At 57.6% G+C, this 26,643-nt stretch overlaps 2 protein-coding genes across 2 annotated transcripts; both read right to left on the bottom strand.

The window, feature by feature from the left end:
• Positions 1 to 379: 379 nt before the first annotated feature.
• On the bottom strand, positions 380 to 1,165 carry LOC126232536 (uncharacterized). Its single transcript, XM_049942779.1, has one exon. It carries the CDS (start codon positions 1,163 to 1,165, stop codon positions 380 to 382), a length of 786 nt encoding a protein of 261 aa, XP_049798736.1.
• Positions 1,166 to 13,460: 12,295 nt separating this feature from the next.
• LOC126232537 (uncharacterized) lies at positions 13,461 to 14,243 on the bottom strand. Its single transcript, XM_049942780.1, has one exon. It carries the CDS (start codon positions 14,241 to 14,243, stop codon positions 13,461 to 13,463), a length of 783 nt encoding a protein of 260 aa, XP_049798737.1.
• Between the last annotated feature and the right edge of the window lie 12,400 nt (positions 14,244 to 26,643).

Here is a 26,643-nt window from a genome sequence, read left to right on the forward strand (position 1 = left end):
AGCGCGCGCCGCCTGGGCCGGGCTGGGCCCGCCCGGCGGCGGGCCGCGCTGTTGTCGCGGACGTGAGCGCCCCCTGGCGGGTGGTCGGAGGCGGCGCGGTGGACGTGTGTCCGGTTGGCCAGTGCACATTGCGAGTGGCTGGCTGGCGGTCGGCGGCGAGACGGGAGAGGAGGTATGTGTCGCGGGCGCCTTTGCTGCGCTGCGTCGTTGCGTGCCTGGGCGTGCGCCTGTCGACTGTGTGTGACTGTGTTGGGCGTTGTGCCACGTACGTGTGTGCTCGGCCGAAGGCGTCGGAAGAAAAAGAGAGAGAGAGACGGGCGGGAAAGTGGGTCGGTGTGCGTGCGTCGCCCGTGATGCGATGATGTCGCGTCATGTCATGTCATGTCTTTGCGAAACGGCTGCCGAGAGGTGTGTGGTGGCGAGCGGGAATGTGCGTTTGGTGGTTGCCGGCCGGCCGGCAGTTGTTGGTGGTTCCTCCTGTGTGGTTGTTTGTGCTGCTTTGATGGCAACGTGGAAGGACGCCGGTTTTTCCGTGCCTTGCGTGTGGTTGTGTCGACGGTGACTGGTTGGGGGTGTGCGCCGATGCACGTGCCATGTTGTTATGTTTGGGTCGTGAGTGTGTTTTTGGCTGTGTTGTTGTGTACGGGAAGGGGGAGAGAGGAGGAGGCGGCGGCGGCGGCGGCGGCGGCGGCGGCGGGGGTGATAGTGCGTGCAGTAGTGCCGTTGCGACGGGCGTCGGGTGGAGCCGTGCGTAGTGGCGGAAAGGTGTAGGTTGCGGGAAGCGAGCCCGTCGCGTGTCGTCGTCGACGACGGGGTCGCGTGCGCTGTGAATCGAGAGTGGCGGGAAAGGGGCAGCGTGCCGCTGTGTCGTGGTCGTTAGCAGAGGCCTGTGTGCCTGTCCGTTTGTTTTCTGTCGGACGCTTGGTGCGAGGTGTTTGTTTTGTTTTGTTGCCGCCGCCGCGGTTGTTTTTGTTTGTCGGCTGTGCTGTGTCGGTGGGTCGGCGAGCTGTTTTGCGGTGCGTGAATGTGTTGGTGCAAAAGTGGCGGCGGCGTCATGGCTGCGACCGCGACGAGCCGCGGGCGCGCCATTGATGATGTTGAACACAGAGCGGCTGTGTGCAATGGGAGGCCTTGTGTACGGGTAGCGGTGTTGTCGTACGTGCATCCGGCCCGGTGCGGAAAGCGCCGTTGCGGTTGCGGGTTGCCTCTGGTCGCGACGTGTGGTGCTCGGCTTTGTGGGTTTTTTTGGTGCCCCTTTGGCCGGTGGGTGGTGTTTGTTGTTTTGTGTGTGTGTGTGTGTGTGTGTGTGTGTGGTCGGTCTCTTTGGCGCTCGGTATATATCTGCCTCCTGCTCGGTCTTGTTGTCGACGTCGTCTGTAGTTTTTTGCGGCTTGCCGACGACCGACCGACCGAACTACTACCTACCTGTGACAGCTACGTGTGGCGCCCGAAGGTGAACGTAACGTGACCTCGGCGCCCTTAGCCTAACCTAAGATGTCCGGCCGTAAGGTAGGTGCGGCCACCTGACGCCTCACGTCCGAACGCTTAACCTAACTTTGACGCCTAACCTAACTTTAACCCTTAACCTAACCCACGTCCACCTAACGTAACCTAACCTAACCCAAGCGACGCCAACCCTAACCTAAGGTGTTGTACACTGCGAATGTCGAAGGCATGTTATAGTCTTAGGTGGAGAGCACTACACGCAACAAGCGGCTACACGGGTAGCAGGGGTTGTGTGGCGTGGGCTGGGCGGTTTTGTTAGGTTAGATGGCCTTGGGCAAGTACAGAAAGGGGGCAACAGCAGCCTCAACGGGTGCGGGGACCAAGCAGCAATCGGTATCGTTTGTTAATTGTCAACTGTCGAAGCTGCGTTGGTACAGTACCGGAACCGCAAGCGCTGACAGAGAAAGCACCGAAGCTCTGCAATCGTGATAAGGTACAGAAAGCTGGCTGACGCCAGGGATAAATTCTGCCGAAATTGTCACAAAGGTACAGACGGTGTTTTAGAAAGGCTCGATTGCATGCAACCGGTGGTGGTGTGTTCTCGTCGCTGTTTGAGTAGTAGTTTTGATCCTGTAGTGAAGTAGAGGTGGATGGTTCCTGTGAAATATTGTGGGTGGAGGTTACACCCAACAACCGAGCTAGGTTTAATAATAATTGGCTCCTTTGACCGACCTCCCGACGCAGCAGCATTAGTGGCAGAACAACGGAGAGACGGATTTTGGAAACACATTTCACATACATTTTCCTCAGCATGTTAGGGTCTTAGGTGGAGATTTCAATTTACCCGATATAGACTGGGACACTCAGATGATGTTCAGGACGGGTGGTAGGGGGACAGAGAGCATCGAGTGACATTATACTGAGTGCACTGTCCGAAAATCACCTCGAGCAAAATGAACAGAGAACCGACTCGTGGAGATAACATCGTGGACCTACGGATGACAAACAGACCCGAACGTGTTTCGACTCTGTATGTGCAGAACAGGGACGCAGTGATCATAAGGCCGTTGCAGGGAGGACGGTGTATCTATCTGTTTTGGCTAGCAAGAGTAATAGAAGGCAGATTTGCAGACGACCCGACAGATGAAAAGGCAAATGCCTGTTCCGACACTGACAATGTTGAGTGTTCATGGAGAAAGTGCAAGGCAATGGTAAAAATGCGTTTTTAGACAGGTACGTGCCGAGTGTCGAACTGTGAGGGATGGGAAAAAAAACCCACCGTGGTATACTACAACAACAACGTTAGGAAACTGTTGCGAAAGCAAAGAGAGCTTCACCCAAAGTTTAAACGCAGCCAAAACCTCCGAGACAAACAGAAGCTAAACGATGTCCAAAGTGTGAGCGTAAGGAGGGCTATGCGTGAAGCGTTCAGTGAATTCGAAAGTAGAACAAACCCTATGTACCGACGTTGACAGAAAATGCTAGGACGTTCCGGTCTTGCGTTGAATCAGTAAGTGGCTCGAAACAGCATATCCAGACACTCCGGCATGGTGATGGCATTGAAACAGAGGATGACACGCGTAAAGCTGTGAAATACCTAAACACCTGTTTCCAAAGCTGTTTCACAGAGGACGGACCGCACTGCAGTTCCGTCTCTAAATGCTCGCACGAACGAGAAACCGGCTGACATCGAAATAAGTGTCCAAGGAGGAATGGGAAAGTCCGCCGGACCCGACGGGATTACCAATTCGCGATTCCTACACAGGGTACGCGAAACAACCTGCCCCCCTTCTAACAGCCGTGTACCGCAAGTCTCTGGAGAGGAAGGGAGGGTTCCAAATGATTGGAAAAGAGCACAGGTAGTCCCAGTCGTCGAGCAGATGCGCAAAAACCATAGACCCATATCTCTGACGTCGATGTGTTGTAGAACATGTTGTTTGCTCGAGTATCATGTCGTTTGTGGAAACTCCAGAGTCTACTATGTAGGAATCCATGTTGGATTCCGGAAACAGCGATCGTGTGTGAGACCCCCAGCTCGCTTTATTTGCGCATGAGACCCAGAAAATATGAGATACAGGCTCCCAGGTGGATGCCATTGTCGTTGACGTCCGGAAGGCGTTCGATACAGCTCCGCACCGTCGCCTGATAAACGACGTAAGAGTCTACAGAATATCAGACCAACTGTGTGGCTGGATTGACGAGATGTTAGCAGACGGAACACAGCATGTTGTTATCAATGGAGAGACAGACGTCTACAGACGTTAAAGTAACCCCTGGCGTGCCACGGGGGAGTGTTATGGGACCATTGCTTTTCACAATTCATATCATATAAATGAGCTAGTAGATAGTGCCGGACGTTCCATGCGTCGTTTCGCGGATGATGTGCTGTATGTAGTATACAGAGAGGTTGCAGGACGATCGGCAGCGGATAGGCACCCGGTGCAGGGAGTGGCAACTGTCCCCTTAACATAGACAAATGTGATGTATTGCGAATATACAGAAAGAAGGATCGTTTATTGTATGATTGATTATATGATAGCGGGACAAACACTGGTAGCTGTGACGTCTGTAAAATATGTATCTGGGAGTATGCGTGCGGAATGATTTGGAAGTGGAATGATGATCAGATAAAAGTAATTGTTGGTAAGGCGGGTACCAGGTTGAGATGCACTGGGAGAATGCTTAGCAAAAATGTAGTCCATCAACAAAGGAGGTGGCTTACAAAAACACGCGTTCGACCGACCCATACGTGAGTGTTGCCCACCAGTGTGGGATGCGTAGCAGGTCGGGTTGACGGAGGAGATAGAGAAAGGTCCAACGTTTCGTCACAGGGTTATGTGGTAACCGTGATAGTTAAGTGGCAGACTCTGCAAGGGAGGCGCTCTCTGCATCGCGGTGTAGCTTGCTCGCCAGGTTTTCGAGAGGGTGCGTTTCCGGATGAGGTATCGAATATATTGCTTCCCCGTACGTATATACCTCCCGAGGAGATCCCGAATGTAGTAAAAGTAGAGAGATTCGAGCGCGCACGGAGGCTTTCAGACAGTCGTTGTTCCCGCGAACCATACGCGACTGGAACGGCAAAGGGAGGCAATGACGACAGTGGCACGTAACGTAAAAAGTGCCCTCCGCCACACACCGTTGGGTGGCTTGCGGCGTATAAATGTAGGAGGTCGGCTGTCGTGTGTGCTTGGAGGCAGATTCGGTGTGTCTGTAGTTGCGGACGGCGGTCAGCCCCCCTCGCGTAAGCGGCGAGGGGCGGCGGCGCTCGGTTGGCCGGTGCCGATGTTGCGCAGGCGGCGCCCGTTTTGTTTGCGGCGGGCAATTTTGTGAGAAAGGGGCGCGAATGTTGGCGGGCGAGGTGGCCCGACGGCTGCGGGCCGATCGGGAAACGGTGGGAGGGCGATGGGGCGGCGGAGGTGCGTTTGCACGGCCGGCATCGCCGCACGCCTCCGCTTGTGTGGCTGTGGCGGCGGCCGCGCTGGCCGGGCTGGCGCGGCGACGGTGTGGCACTTTTGCCGAAGGTTTGGCCATTGTGGCGGGTCGTCGGCTGGGGCTGTGGGGGCGGCATGTGGGCGGGGGCGGCGATTCTCGGCGGGCCGAGCCAGGCTGTAGCGCGCGGTAGCTGCAGTTTGGCCGTGGTTTGCGGCGCTGCCGTGGCGACTGGTTGGCGACTGTGGTGTGGCCGTGTGTAGCCCCATCCTCGGTGGTTTGAACGGCGCGGGTGGTTGCGGCGCAGGTTTGGGGCTGGTCCGCACAGGCTGTCGGACGTTGGGCGGTAGCAAGCGCGGGAGGCGCGGCGCGGCGGCGCGCAGAGTGGCGGCCGCTCTCTCGGCCGTCCGCGCCCGCCCGCGACACTGGCTGGGCCTGGCGGCGCGGCGGCTATTCTCTGCCGCCGTGCTTGCCGCCTGCCGCTCTCGCTCTCGCTCTCGTGTGTGTACGCGCGTCGTCGAAATCGAAATAATGGCAGATCAGGCGGCTACGAACGAGACTGCTGCGGCACCCGCCGCCACCGGCACGACGAAGAAGGCCAAGTCTGCGGCGTCTGCGAAGAAGCCGCGCGCCAAGCCTGCGCACCCGCGCACCTCTGAGATGGTGACGGCCGCCATCAAGAGTCTGAAGGAGCGCGGCGGCTCGTCGCTGCAGGCGATCAAGAAGTACATTGCCGCGCACTACAAGCTGGACGCGGAGAAGCTGGCGCCCTTTATCAAGAAGTACCTCAAGTCGGCCGTCGTGGCTGGCGAGCTGGTGCAGACGAAGGGGAAGGGCGCGTCCGGCTCTTTCAAGCTTGCCGGCGCCGGCGGCGGGGCGGCCGAGGGCGGCAAGGCCCGTGCCGGCGGTGCGAAGAAGAAGCGCGCCGCTCCGGCCAGCAAGGAGAAGAAGGGCGCCCGTGCGGCCGGCGCAAAGAAGGCTGGTGGCGTGAAGGCGGCGACCGGTCGGAAGGCGGGCGCCGCCAAGAAGGCGTCTGCGGCGTCGGCGGCTCCCGCGGGTGCGAAGAAGGCGGCTGCGGCCAAGCCGGCCAAGGCCAAGTCGCCGTCGAAGGCGAAGAAGGCCGCGAAGGTTCCGACGAAGAAGCCGAAGGCGCCGCGCCCGAAGAAGGCGACGACGCCGTCTAAGGCGAAGGCTTCGCCCAAGAAGAAGAAGTGAAGTTAAAGTAAAGAAAGGAAAGGGGAAGGAAGGGAAGGGCTGGCGCTTGACCCCGTCGTCCCCCACCCCCCTCCCCCGCGTCGTCTAGTGGCGCGCGATGGCACGGCTGCGCGCGGCCCAAAACGGCCCTTCTCAGGGCCATCAGAGGACGTCGGGAAGGCGTTGATTGTCGTGCTTGGCGCGTTGTGTTGTCTTGTTTGGGTGGCCGTGCGTGCATGCGCCGGGGTGTGTGTGTGTGTGTGTGTGTGGGGTTGGTTGGTGTTTGTGTGGCGTTTCTGTATGACCCTTGTGGGTACTGTGTGCGTGCCGTGGTGGTTGGATTGTGGGGCCGGTGGCGGTAGGCGGCGGCGCGCGGTAGCGGAGCGGTTGTGGCCGTTTTGTTTTGTGTTTTGTATTTTGTGCGGCGGCCGACGGTTGGTTTCTCATGTTTCTGGAGACTCTGTTTGTTTGCTTGCTTTGCGGATGGCGCGTCTTGTTTGTTATGTGTGTGTCCTCTCTGTGTGAAAGGGGGACGGGGACGTTGAGACGTGGAAGTGGCCGGCGGGAATTGGGAAGGCGCGGTGGCGCCTCGGAGACGGCGGCGGCCAGCCACCCGTGGTGACGTCGTCCGGCTGTTTGTTTGTGTGTATTTGAAGGGGTGGGGTGGGATGACGTCGATTGTGATTGTTGGCGAGAGCGGCTGTGTACGGGAGGGAGGGTGGGGAATTGTGGTGGTTGTTTTAACGGGGCTAGAGAGAGAGGCTGGGCGGCAAGACCGACAAAAGTTTTGCTCGCGACGGAGAGATGTTAGTGGCCCTGAAAAGGGCCGTTTTTTTTGTGTTGCGCGCGTGCGGTGCCGTGCCGCGGCTAAGCGGTTTAGGCGCGCTCGCCGCGGATGCGGCGCGCGAGCTGGATGTCCTTGGGCATGATGGTGACGCGCTTGGCGTGGATTGCGCACAGGTTGGTGTCTTCGAAGAGGCCGACGAGGTAGGCCTCGCTGGCCTCCTGCAGGGCCATGACTGCGGAGCTCTGGAAGCGCAGGTCGGTCTTGAAGTCCTGGGCGATCTCGCGCACTAGGCGCTGGAACGGCAGCTTGCGGATGAGCAGCTCTGTGCTCTTCTGGTAGCGCCTGATTTCTCGCAGGGCGACGGTGCCCGGCCTGTAGCGGTGGGGCTTCTTGACGCCGCCGGTGGCGGGCGCGCTCTTCCTCGCCGCCTTGGTGGCGAGCTGTTTGCGCGGCGCCTTTCCGCCGGTGGACTTGCGGGCCGTTTGCTTTGTGCGGGCCATAGCGGTTAGCGGTGCGTGCGGTAGCGAAGCGTCCGGTGCTGCCTTGACAACGGGCCCGCGCGGGCCCGTGCTGCGCTTATATGCCCTCGGTGCGCGTGGTGGGGGGAGGGCGGGCCAGAGTCTATATAGGGGGGCGGCGCGCGCTCACGGCGCACCGTAGCCGACTCGCTAGCGCCGGGTGAGGAGCTGCCGCTTGTGCTTTTTTTGTTGCTTGAGGAGGAGGAAGAATGACAGGCCGCGGCAAGGGAGGAAAGGGGCTGGGCAAGGGTGGCGCCAAGCGGCACCGCAAGGTGTTGCGCGACAACATCCAGGGCATCACGAAGCCCGCCATCCGCCGCCTGGCTCGCAGGGGCGGCGTGAAGCGCATCTCTGGTCTGATCTACGAGGAGACCCGCGGAGTGCTGAAGGTGTTCCTGGAGAACGTGATCCGCGACGCGGTGACGTACACTGAGCACGCCAAGCGCAAGACTGTGACGGCCATGGACGTGGTGTACGCCCTGAAGAGGCAGGGGCGCACCCTGTACGGTTTCGGCGGTTAGGCAGGCAGCCGGTGTGCTGTGCTGTGGCCTTCCCGCGGCCGTGCCGTTGCCCGTGCTTGGTGGGAGAGACGAAAAACGGCCCTTTTCAGGGCCACCACACTGTTCGGAAATTGAAAAGTGCGAAAGGGTCTGTGTTGCCTGCCTGCCTCTGTGTGTGTGTGTTTGTTGTTGTTGTTGTTGTTGTTGTTGTTGTGCGCCTCTGTTGCTTTGCGTGCGTGCGTTCCGTTTGGAGTTTCGACGTGACGTGTGTGATGATGGATGCGGGAGGGCGCGGCTGAGTCCGGTGTGTGCGTGGTTTGTTTGTGGCGCGGGCCGGATCATCGATCGGATCAGCTGTTTGGTTTGGTTTGGTTTGTCCTGTGCCTGTGTGTTTGGAGAGCGCGCGCGGCGGCCCGCGTGTCGTCCGTCGTCGGGCCGTTACGCGCTCTTTTAATTATGAACATATTAACAATGATCACATCACATTATTGGTGTATTGATGTCGTTGTCGTTGTTTGGAACGCGACTGTGCGTGCGTGGAGGGGTGCAGAAAAAATGTGTGTGTGTTCGGCCACACGGGCTGTGGACAAGATGGCGGACGTGCGCCGGCGCTGTGGACGTTGTTGTAAAGTGCGGCGAGGACGACGGAAACTTTGCTTTGGACGTAGGTTTGTGTGGTGGCCCTGAAAAGGGCCGATTGTTGTGAGGCGAGCCGGCAAGGCAAAGGCGCGTTTGCGTTTGCGTGCAGGGAGCACGCAAGCGCAGCGCCGCGGTCCCTGTTTAGGCCTTCTTCTCGGTCTTCTTTGGCAGCAGGACGGCCTGGATGTTGGGCAGGACACCACCCTGTGCGATGGTGACGCCCGACAAGAGCTTGTTGAGCTCCTCGTCGTTGCGGATGGCGAGCTGCAGGTGGCGCGGGATGATGCGCGTCTTCTTGTTGTCGCGGGCCGCGTTTCCGGCCAGCTCGAGCACCTCAGCCGCGAGGTACTCCATGACGGCGGCGAGGTAGACGGGCGCCCCGGCGCCGACGCGCTCGGCGTAGTTTCCCTTGCGCAGGAGGCGGTGGATTCTGCCGACCGGGAACTGGAGCCCAGCCCTGCTTGAGCGGGACTTTGACTTGCCCTTGACTTTGCCTCCCTTTCCGCGTCCGGACATGGCGTTTGGCTAGTGGCGTAAGCGCTAAACACGTAACCGTAACGGTGCGAGCCGCAGCGAGTCGAGCAGCGGAGTGCGTGCGTGTGCCGGCGGCGGCGGGGTGGGGGTCCCTTTATGGGCTCGGGTGCGGCGGCCGGTTGCGCGCGCGCCCCATTGGTCGGCGGCCGCAACAGGGCGAGCTGGTAAAGGTGCGGTGTTGCGGTAGCGGCGGGTGCCACTGTGTGGGGAGACGCTGACTAGAGCGGAGCGCTTGCTGCCTGTTGTTGTACGTTCGAGATGCCGCCCAAGACTAGCGGGAAGGCCGCCAAGAAGGCCGGCAAGGCGCAGAAGAACATTTCGAAGGGCGACAAGAAGAAGAAGCGCAAGAGGAAGGAGAGCTATGCCATCTACATCTACAAGGTGCTGAAGCAGGTGCACCCCGACACGGGCATCTCGTCGAAGGCGATGAGCATCATGAACAGCTTCGTGAACGACATTTTCGAGCGCATTGCGGCCGAGGCGTCTCGCCTGGCGCACTACAACAAGCGCTCGACCATCACGTCCCGCGAGATCCAGACGGCTGTGCGGCTCTTGCTGCCTGGCGAGCTGGCCAAGCACGCCGTGAGCGAGGGCACGAAGGCGGTGACCAAGTACACGAGCTCCAAGTAAGGAGGAGGTTGTTACTTCGGCTCTTGGAAGGAAGGAAGGAAGGAAGGAAGGAAGGAAGGAAGCTCCCTCCGTTGCGAGAGCGGCAAAACGGCCCTTTTCAGGGCCACCAAATTGCCTTTGCGGGAAGAGCGGAATTGTTTGTGTGTGTGTGAGTGAGTGAGTGAGTGAGAGGGGCGGCATAGCTACCCGGTTTGGTTGGTTGCGAGGCAGCTGGTGGTGCTGCTGTGCCGTGGTGGTGTGGTCTCGAATGTGGTTGTGGTTGTGGTTACTGGGGTACGGCCGCGAGGGTTTGGTTGCCGCCGGTGTGACGTGGAATGCGTGCACGAGTCTTGGCGTGGTTGTTTGTCGACACACAGATAGATCGATAGGAGGTGTTGGTGCTGTCTGTGGCGCTGATTCATGTCTTTGTCTCCGTCTGCCCGGTTAGTCACGTGACTGCAATTGAAAGTCCTCGCGATTGATTGATTGTTGGATGTCACCGTTACGGCCGTCTGTTGTCACATCATACATGATGGCGAGGGTGAAATGTTGTGTTGCCGTCGACTATTCCCTTTGCTGTACGGCGCGTTGGTGTGTGTGTGTTGGTGACGTTTTAAATGGACGTGTCGTACTATCATCCATTACGAAGTCGCCAAGAAATGTACGGGCGGGTGGGGTAGGCGACACGCACGGTGGTGTACCTATTTGGCCCTTGATTTGATGATAGCCGTTTCTGCAGTTTGACTGATGATTGATTGGACTGTTGTGCGCACGCACGTCATTCACGGTGCACGTGTGTTCGGTTGAGTACAGTAAGCGTGAGGCTAGACGACGACGGTCGTTGTTTGTTGTTATGGGCGTACACGCGTTTCGTTGGTCTGTGTCCCCCGGTGTGAAATGGCAGGTGTGTCGGTGATGTGATCCGATCCGGCGGCTCTGAGTAACTGTCAATATCGGCGCGGTACACCGGCGTCATGGCAACGTGTCGGTGTTCACACCAGTCGCACTGTGGCACCGTCGGCGCCGCGAACGGTGACGAAAGGCTGACCTTTGATCGGTCGAGTGTCGTGTCTGGGCAGAACGTGTGGAATGAGCAAAACTGTTGGGGACGGAAACAATGGTGGAGGAGGGGAACGGAAAGTAATAAAACAAACAAAATGGAGAAGCAATCACCGGAAAACGAAGCAGGGAAAAACGGAGAGGCGCTGTCTATAGCAACGGAACGTTCCCGTGCATTGCAGCCGCACTGAAAGGCGTTTACGGCGCGGCTGCAGGTGTCGGCCGTGGTGACGGCTGAATTGCATTGCCTTCCCGGATGAAACGTTCGCCGACATGGCTCGGAGGAGGAATCTATGAGAATGCGTTGCCCTTGCCTGCCGTTTCGTGTGCCCTCCTGTTGTGTACGCTGTTGTTGTCCGGTGTAGCGAAGGGTGTGTATGTAGGGGTGTGTGTGTGTTTAGTGGGGAATTGGAAGGTCGATAGCTGCCGTCACGGTCAAGATAACGCAGTCAAAGGTGTCGCGAAAAAGTGTGGTTGGTTCGTGTGTTTTAAAGAGAATGGACGAGAGAGAGAAAGTAGGTGGAGAGTGCGTTGCGTGTTGCCTAACTGCGTCCGCGAATATGGCAGTAGTTGGTGGTGGGCGTGCCCTTGCATGTGGCCCGGAAGGCGTGTCCGTTTCGCGGTAGTGGCACCGCTGCTGGCATATTCGGGAGATGGGAGGGGCGCGAAAGGAGAAAGGAGACGCGGAGGCTTTTAAAGACGGGGAGGGCGCGTGTGGGTGGCTCGCGCTGCGCTCGGCGGTTGTGTTTGTGCAACAAATGTGTTGCCGGGAGGGGACCGTTGTTGTGGTGCGGTTGTAGCCTCAGACGCGGCCGGCAGTGAACGTGAGACGACGGATGCGGGCCGGGGCGGCGCATGTCGCCGGTGCCATGCCTTTTAAGAGCCGCGTGGTCGGGGGTGTGCGCACCGTGTGTCGTGTTGCGAGACAGCATCATTTGTGCTGCGTGGCGTGGCGTGGCGTGGGGGCGAGGAGAGCGAGCCGCGCGGTGTGCTTGTGCGCCGGAGAATGGCACACTGCGCCTGCCCGTTGAGGAGGCCGATGGCCGTGGTGTGGTGGAAATGGAGCGCGTCGGACGTGCACCAATGAGAAAGAGAAACAAAGCGGCGACAACGAACGAAAGGGGGAGGGAGGCCATTGTGTCACATGCGGCGGTGGGAGGAAAAAAAAAAAAACAAACAAACAAACAGAAACGAAGACGTAAGAAAGAGGAGAAACAACAAAGAGAATGAGTCGTGCGTTCGCGAGGGGGGGTGCGCGTGTAACTCCGGTACGCGCAGTGCCGGAGCCCAACGGCTGTGTCGTCGACGCCAGTGCTTGTCGGCCGAATGGGTGCGGGAATAGAGGCAGCGTCGGCACGGAGAAGCAAGCAAGAAGGAAGGACGCACGCGCGCTGCGGCGTTTGGCGCGGTTTGCGGCTGGCGCCTTTGGTGGCAACGGCCGGGACAAGCAGCGGTGTATGGTGGTGTGCGGGGCGGACAGGGGCGGCGGCGGTGGTGGACTGGGAGGAGGCGAGGCGGCGCCGACGGTGGCGTGTGGTACGGCGAAAACGGGACGGACGGACGGCGGATGTTGGAGAGGCGCCGCGCACGCAGACACATGGAAGGAAGGAAGGAACGAACGCAAGGGAACAAATGGAGGGGGCGAATGTGGAGATGCGGGCAGGCGGTGGTGTTTGTGGGCATGTGGTGGGGAGAAGGGCGGGGGCGGGAGGACAGAGGCGAGGCGACTGCGTGCTTGCTCGCTCGCTCGCGTGTCTTTTGTTTTTGTGTTTGTTTTTCCATCGTTTGGTCGCCTTGGAGCCTGTCGGTCCCGTCCGTGTGTGGCCACGCTTCGGGTGCGTGTATGTTTGTACGTTTCGTTTGTTCGTCTTCTGCAGCAGAGGCGGTGCGCGGCAGTGGGAACGCCTGCCTGGCGGCTGGGACGGCCAGCAAATGCGGTTGGATGGGCGGCCACAGCACCGCACCTGTGCCCAAGGAGGCGACGCTGGCGGCGGGGCCCCCTCGGATGCGGCCGGCTGGGGGCTGTGTGCGCTGCCGCTGCCGCTGCCGCCGCCGCCGCCGCCGCCGCCGCCGCCGCCGCCGCCGCCGCCGCCGCCGCCGGTGCTGGTGCTGGTGCTGGTGCAGCAGCAACAACGACGAACAACGAGTAAGCAAGAAGAGGACGAAGCGGATGGCTGGTGGGTGAGTGCATTTATTTAGGCGGTCGACAAGGCAGTGCGTGATGTGGCGTTGTGACGGGGGTTTGCTCACGTGGCCTCGTTTGTGTTGATGCGCAGGAAGATGAGATGCGGGCAGACGCAGACGCGTACAGAGAGACGAGCCCGGTCTGCAGCAGGATGTGTGGCGCGGCGCGCCGAGTGCAGAGCAGCGCGCGCCGCCTGGGCCGGGCTGGGCCCGCCCGGCGGCGGGCCGCGCTGTTGTCGCGGACGTGAGCGCCCCCTGGCGGGTGGTCGGAGGCGGCGCGGTGGACGTGTGTCCGGTTGGCCAGTGCACATTGCGAGTGGCTGGCTGGCGGTCGGCGGCGAGACGGGAGAGGAGGTATGTGTCGCGGGCGCCTTTGCTGCGCTGCGTCGTTGCGTGCCTGGGCGTGCGCCTGTCGACTGTGTGTGACTGTGTTGGGCGTTGTGCCACGTACGTGTGTGCTCGGCCGAAGGCGTCGGAAGAAAAAGAGAGAGAGAGACGGGCGGGAAAGTGGGTCGGTGTGCGTGCGTCGCCCGTGATGCGATGATGTCGCGTCATGTCATGTCATGTCTTTGCGAAACGGCTGCCGAGAGGTGTGTGGTGGCGAGCGGGAATGTGCGTTTGGTGGTTGCCGGCCGGCCGGCAGTTGTTGGTGGTTCCTCCTGTGTGGTTGTTTGTGCTGCTTTGATGGCAACGTGGAAGGACGCCGGTTTTTCCGTGCCTTGCGTGTGGTTGTGTCGACGGTGACTGGTTGGGGGTGTGCGCCGATGCACGTGCCATGTTGTTATGTTTGGGTCGTGAGTGTGTTTTTGGCTGTGTTGTTGTGTACGGGAAGGGGGAGAGAGGAGGAGGCGGCGGCGGCGGCGGCGGCGGCGGCGGCGGTGATAGTGCGTGCAGTAGTGCCGTTGCGACGGGCGTCGGGTGGAGCCGTGCGTAGTGGCGGAAAGGTGTAGGTTGCGGGAAGCGAGCCCGTCGCGTGTCGTCGTCGACGACGGGGTCGCGTGCGCTGTGAATCGAGAGTGGCGGGAAAGGGGCAGCGTGCCGCTGTGTCGTGGTCGTTAGCAGAGGCCTGTGTGCCTGTCCGTTTGTTTTCTGTCGGACGCTTGGTGCGAGGTGTTTGTTTTGTTTTGTTGCCGCCGCCGCGGTTGTTTTTGTTTGTCGGCTGTGCTGTGTCGGTGGGTCGGCGAGCTGTTTTGCGGTGCGTGAATGTGTTGGTGCAAAAGTGGCGGCGGCGTCATGGCTGCGACCGCGACGAGCCGCGGGCGCGCCATTGATGATGTTGAACACAGAGCGGCTGTGTGCAATGGGAGGCCTTGTGTACGGGTAGCGGTGTTGTCGTACGTGCATCCGGCCCGGTGCGGAAAGCGCCGTTGCGGTTGCGGGTTGCCTCTGGTCGCGACGTGTGGTGCTCGGCTTTGTGGGTTTTTTTGGTGCCCCTTTGGCCGGTGGGTGGTGTTTGTTGTTTTGTGTGTGTGTGTGTGTGTGTGTGTGTGTGGTCGGTCTCTTTGGCGCTCGGTATATATCTGCCTCCTGCTCGGTCTTGTTGTCGACGTCGTCTGTAGTTTTTTGCGGCTTGCCGACGACCGACCGACCGAACTACTACCTACCTGTGACAGCTACGTGTGGCGCCCGAAGGTGAACGTAACGTGACCTCGGCGCCCTTAGCCTAACCTAAGATGTCCGGCCGTAAGGTAGGTGCGGCCACCTGACGCCTCACGTCCGAACGCTTAACCTAACTTTGACGCCTAACCTAACTTTAACCCTTAACCTAACCCACGTCCACCTAACGTAACCTAACCTAACCCAAGCGACGCCAACCCTAACCTAAGGTGTTGTACACTGCGAATGTCGAAGGCATGTTATAGTCTTAGGTGGAGAGCACTACACGCAACAAGCGGCTACACGGGTAGCAGGGGTTGTGTGGCGTGGGCTGGGCGGTTTTGTTAGGTTAGATGGCCTTGGGCAAGTACAGAAAGGGGGCAACAGCAGCCTCAACGGGTGCGGGGACCAAGCAGCAATCGGTATCGTTTGTTAATTGTCAACTGTCGAAGCTGCGTTGGTACAGTACCGGAACCGCAAGCGCTGACAGAGAAAGCACCGAAGCTCTGCAATCGTGATAAGGTACAGAAAGCTGGCTGACGCCAGGGATAAATTCTGCCGAAATTGTCACAAAGGTACAGACGGTGTTTTAGAAAGGCTCGATTGCATGCAACCGGTGGTGGTGTGTTCGTCGCTGTTTGAGTAGTAGTTTTGATCCTGTAGTGAAGTAGAGGTGGATGGTTCCTGTGAAATATTGTGGGTGGAGGTTACACCCAACAACCGAGCTAGGTTTAATAATAATTGGCTCCTTTGACCGACCTCCCGACGCAGCAGCATTAGTGGCAGAACAACGGAGAGACGGATTTTGGAAACACATTTCACATACATTTTCCTCAGCATGTTAGGGTCTTAGGTGGAGATTTCAATTTACCCGATATAGACTGGGACACTCAGATGATGTTCAGGACGGGTGGTAGGGGGACAGAGAGCATCGAGTGACATTATACTGAGTGCACTGTCCGAAAATCACCTCGAGCAAAATGAACAGAGAACCGACTCGTGGAGATAACATCGTGGACCTACGGATGACAAACAGACCCGAACGTGTTTCGACTCTGTATGTGCAGAACAGGGACGCAGTGATCATAAGGCCGTTGCAGGGAGGACGGTGTATCTATCTGTTTTGGCTAGCAAGAGTAATAGAAGGCAGATTTGCAGACGACCCGACAGATGAAAAGGCAAATGCCTGTTCCGACACTGACAATGTTGAGTGTTCATGGAGAAAGTGCAAGGCAATGGTAAAAATGCGTTTTTAGACAGGTACGTGCCGAGTGTCGAACTGTGAGGGATGGGAAAAAAAACCCACCGTGGTATACTACAACAACAACGTTAGGAAACTGTTGCGAAAGCAAAGAGAGCTTCACCCAAAGTTTAAACGCAGCCAAAACCTCCGAGACAAACAGAAGCTAAACGATGTCCAAAGTGTGAGCGTAAGGAGGGCTATGCGTGAAGCGTTCAGTGAATTCGAAAGTAGAACAAACCCTATGTACCGACGTTGACAGAAAATGCTAGGACGTTCCGGTCTTGCGTTGAATCAGTAAGTGGCTCGAAACAGCATATCCAGACACTCCGGCATGGTGATGGCATTGAAACAGAGGATGACACGCGTAAAGCTGTGAAATACCTAAACACCTGTTTCCAAAGCTGTTTCACAGAGGACGGACCGCACTGCAGTTCCGTCTCTAAATGCTCGCACGAACGAGAAACCGGCTGACATCGAAATAAGTGTCCAAGGAGGAATGGGAAAGTCCGCCGGACCCGACGGGATTACCAATTCGCGATTCCTACACAGGGTACGCGAAACAACCTGCCCCCCTTCTAACAGCCGTGTACCGCAAGTCTCTGGAGAGGAAGGGAGGGTTCCAAATGATTGGAAAAGAGCACAGGTAGTCCCAGTCGTCGAGCAGATGCGCAAAAACCATAGACCCATATCTCTGACGTCGATGTGTTGTAGAACATGTTGTTTGCTCGAGTATCATGTCGTTTGTGGAAACTCCAGAGTCTACTATGTAGGAATCCATGTTGGATTCCGGAAACAGCGATCGTGTGTGAGACCCCCAGCTCGCTTTATTTGCGCATGAGACCCAGAAAATATGAGATACAGGCTCCCAGGTGGATGCCATTGTCGTTGACGTCCGGAAGGCGTTCGATACAGCTCCGCACCGTCGCCTGATAAACGACGTAAGAGTCTACAGAATATCAGACCAACTGTGTGGCTGGATTGACGAGATGTTAGCAGACGGAACACAGCATGTTGTTATCAATGGAGAGACAGACGTCTACAGACGTTAAAGTAACCCCTGGCGTGCCACGGGGTGTTATGGGACCATTGCTTTTCACAATTCATATCATATAAATGAGCTAGTAGATAGTGCCGGACGTTCCATGCGTCGTTTCGCGGATGATGTGCTGTATGTAGTATACAGAGAGGTTGCAGGACGATCGGCAGCGGATAGGCACCCGGTGCAGGGAGTGGCAACTGTCCCCTTAACATAGACAAATGTGATGTATTGCGAATATACAGAAAGAAGGATCGTTTATTGTATGATTGATTATATGATAGCGGGACAAACACTGGTAGCTGTGACGTCTGTAAAATATGTATCTGGGAGTATGCGTGCGGAATGATTTGGAAGTGGAATGATGATCAGATAAAAGTAATTGTTGGTAAGGCGGGTACCAGGTTGAGATGCACTGGGAGAATGCTTAGCAAAAATGTAGTCCATCAACAAAGGAGGTGGCTTACAAAAACACGCGTTCGACCGACCCATACGTGAGTGTTGCCCACCAGTGTGGGATGCGTAGCAGGTCGGGTTGACGGAGGAGATAGAGAAAGGTCCAACGTTTCGTCACAGGGTTATGTGGTAACCGTGATAGTTAAGTGGCAGACTCTGCAAGGGAGGCGCTCTCTGCATCGCGGTGTAGCTTGCTCGCCAGGTTTTCGAGAGGGTGCGTTTCCGGATGAGGTATCGAATATATTGCTTCCCCGTACGTATATACCTCCCGAGGAGATCCCGAATGTAGTAAAAGTAGAGAGATTCGAGCGCGCACGGAGGCTTTCAGACAGTCGTTGTTCCCGCGAACCATACGCGACTGGAACGGCAAAGGGAGGCAATGACGACAGTGGCACGTAACGTAAAAAGTGCCCTCCGCCACACACCGTTGGGTGGCTTGCGGCGTATAAATGTAGGAGGTCGGCTGTCGTGTGTGCTTGGAGGCAGATTCGGTGTGTCTGTAGTTGCGGACGGCGGTCAGCCCCCCTCGCGTAAGCGGCGAGGGGCGGCGGCGCTCGGTTGGCCGGTGCCGATGTTGCGCAGGCGGCGCCCGTTTTGTTTGCGGCGGGCAATTTTGTGAGAAAGGGGCGCGAATGTTGGCGGGCGAGGTGGCCCGACGGCTGCGGGCCGATCGGGAAACGGTGGGAGGGCGATGGGGCGGCGGAGGTGCGTTTGCACGGCCGGCATCGCCGCACGCCTCCGCTTGTGTGGCTGTGGCGGCGGCCGCGCTGGCCGGGCTGGCGCGGCGACGGTGTGGCACTTTTGCCGAAGGTTTGGCCATTGTGGCGGGTCGTCGGCTGGGGCTGTGGGGGCGGCATGTGGGCGGGGGCGGCGATTCTCGGCGGGCCGAGCCAGGCTGTAGCGCGCGGTAGCTGCAGTTTGGCCGTGGTTTGCGGCGCTGCCGTGGCGACTGGTTGGCGACTGTGGTGTGGCCGTGTGTAGCCCCATCCTCGGTGGTTTGAACGGCGCGGGTGGTTGCGGCGCAGGTTTGGGGCTGGTCCGCACAGGCTGTCGGACGTTGGGCGGTAGCAAGCGCGGGAGGCGCGGCGCGGCGGCGCGCAGAGTGGCGGCCGCTCTCTCGGCCGTCCGCGCCCGCCCGCGACACTGGCTGGGCCTGGCGGCGCGGCGGCTATTCTCTGCCGCCGTGCTTGCCGCCTGCCGCTCTCGCTCTCGCTCTCGTGTGTGTACGCGCGTCGTCGAAATAATGGCAGATCAGGCGGCTACGAACGAGACTGCTGCGGCACCCGCCGCCACCGGCACGACGAAGAAGGCCAAGTCTGCGGCGTCTGCGAAGAAGCCGCGCGCCAAGCCTGCGCACCCGCGCACCTCTGAGATGGTGACGGCCGCCATCAAGAGTCTGAAGGAGCGCGGCGGCTCGTCGCTGCAGGCGATCAAGAAGTACATTGCCGCGCACTACAAGCTGGACGCGGAGAAGCTGGCGCCCTTTATCAAGAAGTACCTCAAGTCGGCCGTCGTGGCTGGCGAGCTGGTGCAGACGAAGGGGAAGGGCGCGTCCGGCTCTTTCAAGCTTGCCGGCGCCGGCGGCGGGGCGGCCGAGGGCGGCAAGGCCCGTGCCGGCGGTGCGAAGAAGAAGCGCGCCGCTCCGGCCAGCAAGGAGAAGAAGGGCGCCCGTGCGGCCGGCGCAAAGAAGGCTGGTGGCGTGAAGGCGGCGACCGGTCGGAAGGCGGGCGCCGCCAAGAAGGCGTCTGCGGCGTCGGCGGCTCCCGCGGGTGCGAAGAAGGCGGCTGCGGCCAAGCCGGCCAAGGCCAAGTCGCCGTCGAAGGCGAAGAAGGCCGCGAAGGTTCCGACGAAGAAGCCGAAGGCGCCGCGCCCGAAGAAGGCGACGACGCCGTCTAAGGCGAAGGCTTCGCCCAAGAAGAAGAAGTGAAGTTAAAGTAAAGAAAGGAAAGGGGAAGGAAGGGAAGGGCTGGCGCTTGACCCCGTCGTCCCCCACCCCCCTCCCCCGCGTCGTCTAGTGGCGCGCGATGGCACGGCTGCGCGCGGCCCAAAACGGCCCTTCTCAGGGCCATCAGAGGACGTCGGGAAGGCGTTGATTGTCGTGCTTGGCGCGTTGTGTTGTCTTGTTTGGGTGGCCGTGCGTGCATGCGCCGGGGTGTGTGTGTGTGTGTGTGTGTGTGGGTGTTGGTTGGTGTTTGTGTGGCGTTTCTGTATGACCCTTGTGGGTACTGTGTGCGTGCCGTGGTGGTTGGATTGTGGGGCCGGTGGCGGTAGGCGGCGGCGCGCGGTAGCGGAGCGGTTGTGGCCGTTTTGTTTTGTGTTTTGTATTTTGTGCGGCGGCCGACGGTTGGTTTCTCATGTTTCTGGAGACTCTGTTTGTTTGCTTGCTTTGCGGATGGCGCGTCTTGTTTGTTATGTGTGTGTCCTCTCTGTGTGAAAGGGGGACGGGGACGTTGAGACGTGGAAGTGGCCGGCGGGAATTGGGAAGGCGCGGTGGCGCCTCGGAGACGGCGGCGGCCAGCCACCCGTGGTGACGTCGTCCGGCTGTTTGTTTGTGTGTATTTGAAGGGGTGGGGTGGGATGACGTCGATTGTGATTGTTGGCGAGAGCGGCTGTGTACGGGAGGGAGGGTGGGGAATTGTGGTGGTTGTTTTAACGGGGCTAGAGAGAGAGGCTGGGCGGCAAGACCGACAAAAGTTTTGCTCGCGACGGAGAGATGTTAGTGGCCCTGAAAAGGGCCGTTTTTTTTGTGTTGCGCGCGTGCGGTGCCGTGCCGCGGCTAAGCGGTTTAGGCGCGCTCGCCGCGGATGCGGCGCGCGAGCTGGATGTCCTTGGGCATGATGGTGACGCGCTTGGCGTGGATTGCGCACAGGTTGGTGTCTTCGAAGAGGCCGACGAGGTAGGCCTCGCTGGCCTCCTGCAGGGCCATGACTGCGGAGCTCTGGAAGCGCAGGTCGGTCTTGAAGTCCTGGGCGATCTCGCGCACTAGGCGCTGGAACGGCAGCTTGCGGATGAGCAGCTCTGTGCTCTTCTGGTAGCGCCTGATTTCTCGCAGGGCGACGGTGCCCGGCCTGTAGCGGTGGGGCTTCTTGACGCCGCCGGTGGCGGGCGCGCTCTTCCTCGCCGCCTTGGTGGCGAGCTGTTTGCGCGGCGCCTTTCCGCCGGTGGACTTGCGGGCCGTTTGCTTTGTGCGGGCCATAGCGGTTAGCGGTGCGTGCGGTAGCGAAGCGTCCGGTGCTGCCTTGACAACGGGCCCGCGCGGTTTTTTTTTTTTTTTTTTTTTTTTTTTATTTTTTTTTTTTTTTATTTTTTTTTTTTATTTTTTTTTTTTTTAGCACTTTTCATTCCTTCTCCTAAGGGGAGAAGGCGGGCTGTTTTAGGGCTTGTCTGTTTGCCCTTTATCAGCCATAGGGTACATTTTTATTTTATTTATTTCCATTTTTCTTATATATCTGATTACATGCTATTATCTTATGTTGGGTATCTTTAATTTTACGTTATTTTTTGGTGTATATAATGTGAGAGAATATTGATTGATTTTGTTATGTATTAACTGAACATTTTTAACAATATAACTAACTTAATATACTAATTGTTTACGTAATTAATACTAGTTTATAACTGGAAGTGACACCTTATTTTAATTGGGGATTTTTAACAGTGCTTACACTTGTTTTTCCCTCTGTAGTACTTCTATGTGATGGAGTATGTTTTTTAGGATGATATATTCTAGCTTAGACTAATCTTAATACTAATGTTTACAGGTTCTCCTTTCCTATTTGTAGTACTTGGAGCTGGTTGCTACAATGTTTTTTGCCTTATTCTAGTTTTACATTTTCTCCTTTCCCTTTGGTGGTACTTGGAGCTGGTTTTTTTGTTAACAGTAGTTCTTATTTGACCTATGATTTCCTTAATGTTACTGTGTTTTGTTCTATGGGTTGTGTTGTGTGCTGAGTGTGAGGGGCTGTCGTGGTGCACTACGTCATTTGTGCTGTGCTATTGTCTTTTGTCTAGGTGGGGTGGGGTGGTTTCGTCTCCTGTCAGTTGTGTCATTGTGGGTGCTAAGTCGGGGAATTCAGTTGTTGTATTTTGTGCTACTGTACGCGCCGGGTAAATGTATTTCTTTTTTGGGCGTCTTGCTGTGCGTGGCTTGGTCGTCAGAATGTCTTCCATGTCGGGTCGTTTGTGTAGGATGTGTGAGCCGTATCTTGCTCTGAGTTTTGTCAGTCTTGTTTGTAGAGGGGTTATTTCTGTCGCCTCGTATACTTCGTCGCTAGGGGTGCGGTATGGTAGTTTTGCTATGCTGCGTAGTAGTCGGCGTTCTGTCGAGTACAGTTTGTTTGCTATTGTCTTTGGTATTCCGCCTAGTGGTGCAGCGGCGTATTCGTATATTGGTCGTATGTACGTCTTGTATGTGTGTATGGCTGTCCTGGTGGAGCAGCCATACAGTCGTCCTTGTACTTGTCGGATTAATTGTTGTCGTTTTCTCGTTTTGTTGAGCAGGTATTGCAGATGTGCTTGGTAGTTGAGGTGTTTGTCTAGGTGGACACCGAGGTATCTCGCCTTGTCGGTCAGTTGTAGGGGTTCGTTCCATAGTCGGAGTGTTATGTCTTCTTGTTTTTGCTGTCGTTTTTTCGTCAGGTTGCGGTGTTGGAATAGGACTAGCTGTGTTTTAGTCGGGTTGGGTCGGATTCTCCATTTTGTCATCCATGTCTCTAGTTTGGTCAGGTATTTTGCTGCTTTTCTTTGTATTACGTCTGTTCTAAGTCCTGTGCACCAATATGCAGTGTCATCTGCATATAGGGCGAGTTTTTCGTGTTGGTCTGTTGGGGTCGGTACGTCGTGTGTGTATAGCGAGTACAGTAGTGGGGATGATATTGCACCTTGCGGGACTCCTGCCTCTGGGGTGAATGGTTCAGAGGTGGCGTCTTGCACATGTACTCTGCTGTGTCGTCCAGTGATTTGATTTTTTATTAGGCGTACGAATTTCGGTGGGATGCCGAGTTTGAGCAGTTTGAACAGGAGCCCATTGTGCCATAGACGGTCGAAGGCGCGCTCGATGTCGAGGAATATGGCTAGCGTACAGTGCGATCTGTTGAAGCCCTGGGTGATGTCACATGTCAATTTCAGAAGTGGGTCTGTGGTGGAGTGGTTGGTGCGGAAGCCGGCTTGGAGTAGGGGGAGTAGTTGTTTGTTGTCCACATATTTTCGCAGTCTGTCGGTCAGTATACGTTCATAAGTTTTTCCTATAACGTCCAGTAGTGAGATAGGTCGGTAGGAGAGGGGGTCCGTTCGTGGTTTGTCGGGTTTGGGGATCATTATGGTCTTACTTGTCTTCCACGCAGTCGGGATTGTTTCTGTCGTTAGGCAGTAGTTGAACATCAGTGAGAGGACTGGGATTAAGGCAGGGAGGGGGGCGTTCTGCAGGTGGATACGTTTGATGTTGTTTTGTCCTGGGGCTGAGTTTCGTCCGGTCCGTATTGCGTTGGTGATTTCAGCGTCTGTTATAGGGTTGGTCAGTTCGGAGGTGTCTTCTGTTTCTGCTGTTGGACTTGTTAGTAGGTCAGGAAGTTGGTTCTCTACGTGTCGGTAGAAGTCGTTGTCGAACTTAGCGTCTGTTGGGAAGGAGTGGATGATTCGGAGGGCGTTCTGGAATGTGTCTGCTTGTGTTTTAGGGTCTGTGATTGGTTCATTGTCTACTATTAGCGTCTGGTTGGGGGGTTTCTTTTGTCCAGTCAGCGTCTTGAATTTGTTCCAAAATTTTCTGCCTTCTTTGTAGTTGAGTTGGCGGCAGGTGTCGTCCCATTCTTTTTGTTTGTGCTGGGAGATTATGCGTTTCGCTTGTGCGTTTAGTCGGTTCCACTGTCGTCTTAAGTCTGGGTTATTTGTACGTCTAATTTCGCGCTGTAGTTGCCTTTTCCGTCTTAGGATCGCTAGCGCCTCCGCCGGGATGGTGGGCCTCCAGTTCTCTATTGTCTTTTGTGGGATTGCCTCGTCTATTGCTGTTGTGAAGGTGGTTTCTAGTCGTTCGTTTAGGTGTTCCAGGTCGGCGTTGTCTGTCAGTGTAGTTGGCAGTGCTAGTTCGTCTTGTATGATGGTTTTGAATTTCCTCCAGTCGGCTTTTGCGTATAGGCGGATGTTGCGTTGTGTGGGGTGAGGCGGTGGTGGGTTTATAGCGGTTGTGGCGAATATGATGGGGAGATGGTCGCTGGTTATGGGGTCACCTAGGAAGGGATTGGATAGGTTATTAGTTAGGATCGGGCTATGGAGGATATGGTCTGGGGTGGATGAGCCGCGGTGTCCGATGAATGTTGGTTGGTTGAGTGCTAGTCTGGCTATCGGGTCGGTTGTTAGTATGTCAAAGAGTGCTCGTCCATTGTCGTTTGTTGCTGTGCACCGTAGCCGACTCGCTAGCGCCGGGTGAGGAGCTGCCGCTTGTGCTTTTTTTGTTGCTTGAGGAGGAGGAAGAATGACAGGCCGCGGCAAGGGAGGAAAGGGGCTGGGCAAGGGTGGCGCCAAGCGGCACCGCAAGGTGTTGCGCGACAACATCCAGGGCATCACGAAGCCCGCCATCCGCCGCCTGGCTCGCAGGGGCGGCGTGAAGCGCATCTCTGGTCTGATCTACGAGGAGACCCGCGGAGTGCTGAAGGTGTTCCTGGAGAACGTGATCCGCGACGCGGTGACGTACACTGAGCACGCCAAGCGCAAGACTGTGACGGCCATGGACGTGGTGTACGCCCTGAAGAGGCAGGGGCGCACCCTGTACGGTTTCGGCGGTTAGGCAGGCAGCCGGTGTGCTGTGCTGTGGCCTTCCCGCGGCCGTGCCGTTGCCCGTGCTTGGTGGGAGAGACGAAAAACGGCCCTTTTCAGGGCCACCACACTGTTCGGAAATTGAAAAGTGCGAAAGGGTCTGTGTTGCCTGCCTGCCTCTGTGTGTGTGTGTTTGTTGTTGTTGTTGTTGTTGTTGTGCGCCTCTGTTGCTTTGCGTGCGTGCGTTCCGTTTGGAGTTTCGACGTGACGTGTGTGATGATGGATGCGGGAGGGCGCGGCTGAGTCCGGTGTGTGCGTGGTTTGTTTGTGGCGCGGGCCGGATCATCGATCGGATCAGCTGTTTGGTTTGGTTTGGTTTGTCCTGTGCCTGTGTGTTTGGAGAGCGCGCGCGGCGGCCCGCGTGTCGTCCGTCGTCGGGCCGTTACGCGCTCTTTTAATTATGAACATATTAACAATGATCACATCACATTATTGGTGTATTGATGTCGTTGTCGTTGTTTGGAACGCGACTGTGCGTGCGTGGAGGGGTGCAGAAAAAATGTGTGTGTGTTCGGCCACACGGGCTGTGGACAAGATGGCGGACGTGCGCCGGCGCTGTGGACGTTGTTGTAAAGTGCGGCGAGGACGACGGAAACTTTGCTTTGGACGTAGGTTTGTGTGGTGGCCCTGAAAAGGGCCGATTGTTGTGAGGCGAGCCGGCAAGGCAAAGGCGCGTTTGCGTTTGCGTGCAGGGAGCACGCAAGCGCAGCGCCGCGGTCCCTGTTTAGGCCTTCTTCTCGGTCTTCTTTGGCAGCAGGACGGCCTGGATGTTGGGCAGGACACCACCCTGTGCGATGGTGACGCCCGACAAGAGCTTGTTGAGCTCCTCGTCGTTGCGGATGGCGAGCTGCAGGTGGCGCGGGATGATGCGCGTCTTCTTGTTGTCGCGGGCCGCGTTTCCGGCCAGCTCGAGCACCTCAGCCGCGAGGTACTCCATGACGGCGGCGAGGTAGACGGGCGCCCCGGCGCCGACGCGCTCGGCGTAGTTTCCCTTGCGCAGGAGGCGGTGGATTCTGCCGACCGGGAACTGGAGCCCAGCCCTGCTTGAGCGGGACTTTGACTTGCCCTTGACTTTGCCTCCCTTTCCGCGTCCGGACATGGCGTTTGGCTAGTGGCGTAAGCGCTAAACACGTAACCGTAACGGTGCGAGCCGCAGCGAGTCGAGCAGCGGAGTGCGTGCGTGTGCCGGCGGCGGCGGGGTGGGGGTCCCTTTATGGGCTCGGGTGCGGCGGCCGGTTGCGCGCGCGCCCCATTGGTCGGCGGCCGCAACAGGGCGAGCTGGTAAAGGTGCGGTGTTGCGGTAGCGGCGGGTGCCACTGTGTGGGGAGACGCTGACTAGAGCGGAGCGCTTGCTGCCTGTTGTTGTACGTTCGAGATGCCGCCCAAGACTAGCGGGAAGGCCGCCAAGAAGGCCGGCAAGGCGCAGAAGAACATTTCGAAGGGCGACAAGAAGAAGAAGCGCAAGAGGAAGGAGAGCTATGCCATCTACATCTACAAGGTGCTGAAGCAGGTGCACCCCGACACGGGCATCTCGTCGAAGGCGATGAGCATCATGAACAGCTTCGTGAACGACATTTTCGAGCGCATTGCGGCCGAGGCGTCTCGCCTGGCGCACTACAACAAGCGCTCGACCATCACGTCCCGCGAGATCCAGACGGCTGTGCGGCTCTTGCTGCCTGGCGAGCTGGCCAAGCACGCCGTGAGCGAGGGCACGAAGGCGGTGACCAAGTACACGAGCTCCAAGTAAGGAGGAGGTTGTTACTTCGGCTCTTGGAAGGAAGGAAGGAAGGAAGGAAGGAAGGAAGGAAGGAAGCTCCCTCCGTTGCGAGAGCGGCAAAACGGCCCTTTTCAGGGCCACCAAATTGCCTTTGCGGGAAGAGCGGAATTGTTTGTGTGTGTGTGAGTGAGTGAGTGAGTGAGTGAGTGAGAGGGGCGGCATAGCTACCCGGTTTGGTTGGTTGCGAGGCAGCTGGTGGTGCTGCTGTGCCGTGGTGGTGTGGTCTCGAATGTGGTTGTGGTTGTGGTTACTGGGGTACGGCCGCGAGGGTTTGGTTGCCGCCGGTGTGACGTGGAATGCGTGCACGAGTCTTGGCGTGGTTGTTTGTCGACACACAGATAGATCGATAGGAGGTGTTGGTGCTGTCTGTGGCGCTGATTCATGTCTTTGTCTCCGTCTGCCCGGTTAGTCACGTGACTGCAATTGAAAGTCCTCGCGATTGATTGATTGTTGGATGTCACCGTTACGGCCGTCTGTTGTCACATCATACATGATGGCGAGGGTGAAATGTTGTGTTGCCGTCGACTATTCCCTTTGCTGTACGGCGCGTTGGTGTGTGTGTGTTGGTGACGTTTTAAATGGACGTGTCGTACTATCATCCATTACGAAGTCGCCAAGAAATGTACGGGCGGGTGGGGTAGGCGACACGCACGGTGGTGTACCTATTTGGCCCTTGATTTGATGATAGCCGTTTCTGCAGTTTGACTGATGATTGATTGGACTGTTGTGCGCACGCACGTCATTCACGGTGCACGTGTGTTCGGTTGAGTACAGTAAGCGTGAGGCTAGACGACGACGGTCGTTGTTTGTTGTTATGGGCGTACACGCG

This window comes from Schistocerca nitens, unplaced genomic scaffold, assembly GCF_023898315.1.
Source record: "Schistocerca nitens isolate TAMUIC-IGC-003100 unplaced genomic scaffold, iqSchNite1.1 HiC_scaffold_519, whole genome shotgun sequence".
Taxonomy (NCBI): Eukaryota; Metazoa; Arthropoda; class Insecta; order Orthoptera; family Acrididae; genus Schistocerca; species Schistocerca nitens.